Source organism: Hibiscus syriacus, unplaced genomic scaffold (genome assembly GCF_006381635.1).
Source record: "Hibiscus syriacus cultivar Baekdansim isolate YM2019G1 unplaced genomic scaffold, ASM638163v2 tig00110890_pilon, whole genome shotgun sequence".
Classification (NCBI taxonomy): Eukaryota; Viridiplantae; Streptophyta; class Magnoliopsida; order Malvales; family Malvaceae; genus Hibiscus; species Hibiscus syriacus.
This window is the reverse complement of record NW_024062900.1, coordinates 981,276-990,101: the sequence shown is the minus strand read 5'-3', so window position 1 is coordinate 990,101 and position 8,826 is coordinate 981,276. Positions and strand designations below refer to the sequence as shown.

Genomic DNA, 8,826 nt, shown 5'->3' with positions numbered 1-8,826 from the left:
GACCTCCAAAGATACTCCAATACGTGAAAAAACTTATTGAAAAATCTTCCTTGCTTGTGTTAGGCACATACCAGTACCCGAAACAATCAAATTCGAGTATAACAATAAAATGAAGAGAGAGAGAGAGAGAGATGGTATCAGTAAACATATAAAGCAGCAAATTCAAGTTTCAATAATGCATTAACCATGGGTACATATTATATTACGGAGAAGGGATCTCCAAACTCACACTTAATTTGAGTGAGATAGGTTAGACAAGAAACCACTCACAAGAAAAGAAAATAGTTCGCTACTAGGTTACCAATATTTGGCAGGAAATCATTAGCAAGGAATTTGTGTTTTAAGCATTTTGTTGGTTATATTCCATGTACTAGTTTCCTCAAGGAAGTGAATCTAACAGTAAACTTCAAAGGAAATAGAAACTGAAAAAGAAGACTAAGAATCTCACATATAGTTATTCACATGATTCTAACTAAATGATGTCAACTATAGTAAAACTTCTTCCTTGATTACTGCCTCAAACTCACTTTTTAGGTGTAAAGAGGATTCATTAGCCTGTTGCGAAGACTAACATACCAAAATACGGAGCCAGTCCATATTTAAATGATGTTTTTGTCAGTTGACAAAAATGCAGTTCTAAACTTACAGAAGGCCAAGCGTTTTCAGCTGTTGGACATGCTCAGGTGGGAGAGGGGGAGGAGACCATTCAGATCCAGTCATTTCACCATCGACATCCTCAACAACATATTCCTAATAGATTATACATAAAGGTGAATTATGTTAACACTGAACAGCAATTTAGAAGCACAACCTTAAAAAAACCCCACCTTTTTAAAGAAACAAAGAGTGCTGCAGTATATTCAAATGATTATGAGAGCTAATTTTTTTTATAGGAATTATGAGAGCTAATTTGTAAATAACAAATAAATGAAGCAACAAAGAAACTGAAATTGAATGGACATCACTCAGGTTATACTTCATCAGTTCATCTAAGTTTTGTGATATTAACAATGCATAAATGACCAGCACCTTTTAACCTCAAAGCTTTGTTGGACTAATACTCGTCAACATTTAAACAAGTTACATTTAGAAAAGAACCTAAATTGTACAACTATCCTTGCCTGGTGCAGAGAAATGTAATATATCTTCTTTTGCCACTTGTCTTTTAGCCAAGCGTTTTGCAACATTTAATATGCTTATTTTCAAACACCAAAATTTCCTCACAACCTTGAAATAAGATTAAACAAAGTTTTTTCTCACCCCATTATAGAAGCTGTAATGTCTACGGAAATACTGTTAAATACAAAACAGACAGGAAGAAGGTGATATGTTTAGTCCTTAGGTTTCATATCTTCTAGTAGAAATGGTATATTAATCTACAAACTGGCACCAAAAATTAACTTCCTCAACTAGTTTATTTTGGCCCTAATTGGCCTACTGCCTCAAAGAATACTTAATGATACAGAAACACAAGAATTAAAGATGAAGATACACAGTTCAACTCACTTTTGTCAGCATTCTTTTGGAGAGAATGTGATAGTGCCGCTGCCAAATCCTTTGTCCAACCATTGTAGCCACCAAAACACTGTAAAATATGCCAATGATAGTAAACAATCCAAGAACAATCAATGCCATCATAAACAATAATGGCAGCCCTGCTTCACCAGCACTAGCAGCACTAGCACAGCTTTCAAAGCATGTAGTACAGTCGGTCCACATACAAAGAGTGCCAGGTAAACGGCAGTCTGCACACATTCTGCAAGTTAGGAAATGAACAAATTAATAATCTGATCAGTATGCCTCAATTCTCACAGATATTAATTATTGAATGATATACATATGTATATCGGTATGCATGTGTAAATGTACATCATTGTCATTAGAACCACTTCAATAGCTTAGTACATCAAATAGATCAAACAAATAAGAGGTAAATACAAGCTGCTTTAAAATAAATCAGATCCCAGAATCCATTAAATACCATAAACTTCTTTAGACCATTTGGAAGCTACAGCCTATATGTAGACATTAAGGATTTAGGAACAGAGATCAAAGTGATACTCTGGATTTCTTGATTGATTAGAAGAGATATACAAGCCTCATTTAAATACGCTGAGTAGAAGAGTTCAAATATAACTACAATTACTCCTAGAGAAGGTTCTATCCTATTTAGAAAATAAAAGAATGAAGTTATAGCTAATCTAAACTACTTAATCAAATAGGATAGAATTGTAGTTAATCTAAACTACTCAATCAAATAATCTACTGCTTCACATGCCAATATTATACACTATATTCCAATTCCCCAGTAAAATTCTATGCGCTTCATCCCAACATTTGAGCTGTTTCAATAGCTAAGAATATCAAATAAATGAGAGGCAAATGCAACATGCTCTAAAATAAACCAGATACTAGTATGCATCATCACTTTTTTTTTCTTCAGACCATTTCAAGTTATAATCCCATTCCCTAGTAACCCAGTCCAGTATCAGAAGTGATAATAATGGCAATGACATCCCCATTATAGGAATTAACCAACTTCAAAATTGCATAGGCTTTAAAATTAGGTTAATCAATACAACGAAAAATACGAATTCAATATACTTCTCAAATTTGATGAGCAACATAGGAAAACTCTTCTAAACTATGCAGAGGGTTGAAGTTTTTTTTCTGTGTTAAATAATTATTTGCTAATATTCCTCTTTTTCTTGAATCCATGGAAAAATAAAGCCACGTCTCACACCAGTAAAGAGAAAAGAGGGGAAGGAAGGGAGAAATAGAAATCATTTGAAATATAACATTTGCTTTCACATATTTGTGCATGTGTGGATACGGGCTCTCACACAAGCATGTATTACATATATGGAGGTATAATGATAGGCATAAACACGGAATTCCTCTGCTATACCAACCATAAGCCAATACAAATGATGGGGTAGTGCGAATGAGAAAGAGAAGACGTTGTGTAAACAATGATAAATCACAGAAGTAGACCCGTTCAAGTAACAAACTCATTCTCCTTTAACAAATTAATAAGTAATCAACAGACTTTTGGAGAAAGTAATCATGAATACTAATATACTGAAGTAACTGAACAGACAGTATAATTCAACAACAGCTATCAAAGTTTACAAGTAGAGATATACCCTGGGTGACACCAACAGAGGCATAATTCTCGACAAGGCTGAGCCAAATCACGACGGACTCTTCGATCATAGCATGTAATAAAGCACCCTGATAGCCCCAGAAAAGCAAAAAATAGTAACGCTCCTGTATTCAACAATCATTTTTGTTTAACCATCAACAACAGCATACAAGTTGGGATAATAAGTATTTCACACAAGTAAAAATATTGAAGCATAAAACCAGATAAACAAAAATGTCCTCACACAAGGAAAAAATTGGTTGACTAATCTAATAATGACAAATATTTAACATCATATTATTTTAGTCAAACCTTTTATCTAAAACTATATCTCAACTTTTAAATTTACAATTACAATGATTAATTGATTCATTAATTTCAAGTCTTAACAGTATTAAAATTCTTAATTGAAGTTTCTCCATAATGAAAATGCATCTCAATGCATGGTACACAGCAAATAGTTTTATATTGCAGTTTTAGAATGTAAATGAATTAACTTAAAGCTATCACTAGTAAAATTTGACTTGCAAATTTAAATTTAACAAAAAGAAAAAAGGAAAAACAAATTAACAAAGTTATTGCTAAGTTAAATAGTGAAGGAAACTTCATTACTTTCAAATAAACAACTTTTCAACAAATACATGGTGTTCGTTTCAGCTTAGAATCAAGGATTCAACTCTAGTTATCAATCATTAAGATGAGATAAAAATCTAGCATGCAACAACCTCCAACATAAAGACAAACCCTTCCAATGTTACATTTAATATTTACACATCGGGAACCATAAAAGTCTATTTCACAAATTCAGGGGAATTGAAAGTTAATTCTGTAAGAAAAGCATTCTAAAGTTTTCCAAGGGAAGCAACACTATCCCGTATTCTAAAGTTTTCTAAGGGAAGCAATAATGTCCAGTAAGAAAGTTAAAGTTAGTGAATATTACTCAAGTTTCTTTGCTCTATTGCATCAATTAACTATTTCTCTAAAAAAACAGTGACAAATATATCAAAGGTATTCCTTCTATAAATCAACCATTAATCCAAAAGACAAATTAACAAGGAAAATAAAACAAATTATATTATTTGCACTAGTCTCTAGATATTACTTAGGTTCTTGAGATTTTACCACATATGTAATAAAAGCTAAGCTCACTGTCGAAACCCCATGTAAGACGGAGCCATGACTGCTGGTAACCATCAACCAGAAACACCAAATATGCCAGTGAAGCAATGATCTGAACATAATTAACAAAAGAACCCGGAATTACACCTTACAAATATATTTATGGTAGAAGTAAACTATCAAAGCCATAACTAATAATCAAGAGCTGACTACATACTAGTTGAACAGCCAGAAATATGGATAAAATGTCTCTAGTTACAAAAAATCGGAATTTCAAGGTTCGCCATTTCCTATCAGCAGCAACATGAACTCTCAAATGATAGGGAGCTTTACAGGTTGTGCAATGAGCAAATGCAAAACCTTCCTGCAAAAAGAAAAAATTACATGATTAAATATTGTATAGCAAGGGCCTGGGAAACAGGAGAATAGATTGATGCCCAAGAAAAGCAAACAGATATATGGGGATAGCATGCTAACACCCATGTCCAATTCCCTCCAGATGACTGGTTATCATTCTATGCATGTGAGCATGTGCAGAAACAACCAGCTAAAACCAACTTCGTCCAATGGACTAGTCATTATTTTATGTAGATAGGCTTCAAAGGGATAAGCAACATAGGCTAATGAATAAATTTTTTGATAAAAAGGGAGGCCTCGTTAAAAACCTCTTCATATCCCTTGAAATACAAGAGAGTATCTCAACGAACATTGGAAGGAGGAAAAGAGTGCCTCAATTTATTATTATTCCCCAAAGAGTTACAAAGTTCCTATCAAGAACAAAACAACCAATTGAGCCAAAAAAACTAAAACCATAACTAGAAACCTAGGATACAGAGAAAATAATTAACAGATTCCTAACTTTGCTAATTCATCCGCCTCCCAGTTAGCACATCTCTGAATGTGTTTGGCAATTACACTTCGATCCAAAACAGTTGCAGCAATATCCTTCACTAACACCTCAAATAGGGCGGGACAAGAACCAGGGTTTTTTACCCACTCCAGAGCATTAGCACAATCACTTTCCACAATCAACCTTCCCTTAGTACACCAAGCCGATTCAAAAAATAGGCTTAACCCCGCTTTGACAGCCAATAGCTCGGCCAGAATAGGGGGACCAGGCCCAACTTTATCCAAGAAGGTACCCAGAACCAGACCTACTGAATTACGAAATAAACCTCTAATACCACCTCTCGACCAGTCCTTATTCATCGCACCATCAACATTTACTTTGAAAAAACCATTCGGTGGAGGAGACCAAACTATAGAGGCTGGAAATAACTTCCTGCTGCTCCACCAAGAATCAGCCAAAGAGGGATCCCCCACAGGACAATCAAACGGAATACTAACCTTAGGGAACTTAGCAAGAAACCACACAGCCAATCTATATCTAGTAAGAAAAGATAAATGACATGGATCTACCTTCCCCTTTTCAAAAATTACTGCATTCCTACACTTCCAAACCGACCACATTATAGCCCCAGGAATAAAGGTCCAAATATCTGAGTGAGGCACTATGTCCATCCACGTAACTAAAACGTCTGAAGGGTTATCAGGGACAGCAAAGGACACATCCCAGAAATGCAGGAACCGGCCCCATAATTCCCACACTATTCTGCTGAATATAAAAAGATGAGACACAGCTTCCGGTTCCAAACCACAAAAAGGGGAAATAGTGTCCCCTAAACCACTGACACCAAAAAATCGAAATAGCTAAAAAACTAACTTTATCAATATTGCTTTACCAGTTATTGTAAATCTTCTATTTGTTCACACCATTTATTTCTAAACTTTTCTATGATCTTAGCATCTGTAAGTATTCAAAGCAAGTACATTCAACTATTAGGGCATTCAGACCTACACCAATGATGCAAGAAAATATAATACAGCTACATCACTCAAAATTCAATAAATTTAGCATATCACATTTCACTGATCGAATTTGTTATTCAATCATTCTGTGTTTGGAGTCATGTGATTTATTCTACTCCCATTCAAGATGTACTGCAAAAAGTTATCCAAATTCCAGCTAGGAACACATTACAATCTAGGACAGCATTAAAAAAATGTTAAAGTAAAATATGAAATCAAATTACATGGTTCAATACCAGTAGCTGGCTGACTTTTCATTAAAAACATATATTACTTCGTACTATTTCAAGCCAAAAGCCAAGTGAAAAAAAGAAACGCTAAGCCAACTTAAGTAAACTTGAATTTAACTGGAATCTATATGGTCAAAAGAGAGCTTTTATTTATTTATTTGGTCTCCATTATAGAACAAATGACTTAATGCATCTTGTTTATGCTGTAAAGTTATCTAATTTTTACTTTGTTAGCAGACACGGCAGAATAAAGTAATAGAACTGAAGTTTAGGTGGGGTGGGGGAGTTGGCGTCCCCAAACCAAACTCCTACAGTGTAATTTAGCGTATCCAATAAAGTGACAGTTATGAAAAATCATCTCTAAGCTCAGTAAGAAAACCATAATAAAAGTGAAGTATAATGCACTTGAATTTTCATTCAATAAAATGGGTATTTATATTAATACCTTCACAGCTCGCCAATGATCTAAGCACTCACGGTGTACATACTTTGATGTTCCTTTGCACTTGCAAGGAGCAATAAAATCTCTACCTGATGAAAACCATTGCACATCGAATTATTAGCACAATTTCCTTCAAAATCACACTTGGTGGCATTTTTTTTTTGTCATGGTCTACCAAACACTATGCGCAGGAATTTCTTCTTCAAATTTTCTTTTAATGTCAAAATTGCTGTTATTTTCCTCACCAAATTCAGTAACAAAAACAGTTAACTGGTAGCACTAGATTGATGAAACCTTAGAATAGCAGATTTGGGCCTATTTCAGAGCAAATCGCTGGAACGAAATCTTTTTTTTTTTATTATTATTAACAGAAAGTGAGAATTCGAGGAAATGAGGGTTTAAATGTAGAAAATACCCTCGGTTTCAAGGCAAATTCGACACTGAATTTGATCGGCAGGGCCGGCCTCGAGGTCGATCTCGCTGGGCTCGGTGATCGATGGGGGAGCCATAAGAGGCAATTCCTCCGCTTGATCGCTCATTGTCGATTAACAGAGAAACAGATAATCGTTTGGAACTAAATCTTATATAAGAGAAAAAGAGAAATCCCGTTTTTCTTTTCTCCTGTGTACTTCAAGCTGCTGCAACCAATGAAGTTTGCTCTGAGCGAACTTTTAACATTCGGAAAAAAAAAAAACTACCGATAAAAAAAATAATTATATTATTAAAATATTTTATAATAAAATTAAATAATGGATATAAAAAACATAATCATAAAATATATCAAAATCAAATATCTTACATACAGGATGGAACACGGGTTCATCCCTTAAAAATCTAAAATTATTATATATTTAAATTTTTTTTATATATTTTCTATTAAGAATCTATTTTCGTACTCCTAAAATTTTATAAGTTTAAATTCGTTCTCAAAAAATTTTATAAGTTTAAATTCGTCTCTCTAACTTAAAATACTACGTCTGTCCTGGATACATATAATTCTAATTATAAGAAACATCACCAATAATAAATATTCATAATATAGATAATAAAATAAAATGTTTTACAATTAAAATTTAATATTTCACTACCCAGTTCAAAAAAATCATCAAAAACATTAAACCTAATAAAAATTTATGTGTTTAACAAAATACCCTAAAAGAGATAAATGAATAATAAACAAAAAAAGCATTAAAATAAAAAAGAGGAACGAAACGAGGAAGAAAGATGAAAAAATACAAAAAATCTTACACCTAATGTGATAAACGGAGTTCACCCACAATAGAGATAATAAAACAAACTTTCATAAGATTATTATACTCAAAATAAACATTTAATCATTAATAATATTTTATCATTAGATTATAAATTACTAAGTTAATATTATTGTATACACTCGTATTTTTTCGAGTCTACAAAAATATTACTATTATTATTAATATTATTAATTATTATTATTAAAATTTAATTACAAATTTTGCAAGCCCCACAAGCTAAAGCCCAACTACATTATTCAACCCGACCCAGTACCAAAGCCCATTACAAGCCAACCAATCTACCCCAAAACCCAAGCCAACCTGGAGGCCCAAACGTGAAGCCCAACAGATCCACTCAGCAACCAACTCTGTAACACCCCAATCCATACCCGACCCGAATACGAGTCTGAGATGTCACATTGACTTTTTAAAACAATATTTTTTTACAAAGTAACAAAACATTTGAACTTATATTAAGAAAATATAATAAAATACTATTAAATTATGCTTCATTATAAAAAATTAAGGCAAAAACGTATTTATAAACAGTACTATACATTATGAACAGTACCGTGAACAGTGAAAAAGTTTGAATATAAATTGTGTTTCGATGCGTTGTTACAGTGCATCGATGTACTACTACAATAACTTCGGCAAAATACGTATAAATTCATAAAATTCTAAATTTTCATTCGTATAAAATTACCATTTACATATACACCTTTAAAACATTACAAAACTCAATCATATGATTTTACAAACCAATAA

The 8,826-nt window shown here is 33.1% G+C and overlaps 1 protein-coding gene across 1 annotated transcript; it reads right to left on the bottom strand.

Annotated features, from left to right (window-relative positions):
• Positions 1–204: 204 nt before the first annotated feature.
• On the bottom strand, positions 205–7,424 carry LOC120144467. The gene is made up of 7 exons (XM_039158505.1): positions 7,221–7,424; positions 6,809–6,894; positions 4,482–4,628; positions 4,268–4,376; positions 3,147–3,270; positions 1,507–1,756; positions 205–750 (listed from the first exon to the last, which is right to left on the bottom strand). The coding sequence occupies exons 1-7, from the start codon at positions 7,342–7,344 to the stop codon at positions 643–645; spliced, it is 948 nt and encodes a 315-aa protein (XP_039014436.1). The 5' UTR covers positions 7,345–7,424; the 3' UTR covers positions 205–642.
• Positions 7,425–8,826: the final 1,402 nt, after the last annotated feature.

Bases quoted from the DNA above. Each gene is read 5' to 3' on its own strand.
- LOC120144467 (XM_039158505.1), bottom strand. From the start codon at position 7,344: ATGAGCGATCAAGCGGAGGAATTGCCTCTTATGGCTCCCCCATCGATC. The intron at 3,271-4,267 runs GTAAAATCTCAA...TGTTGAATACAG, and splicing joins TAGCTTTTATTACATATGTG to GAGCGTTACTATTTTTTGCT. The intron at 1,757-3,146 runs GTATATCTCTAC...CCTAACTTGCAG, and splicing joins CTCTGTTGGTGTCACCCAGG to AATGTGTGCAGACTGCCGTT.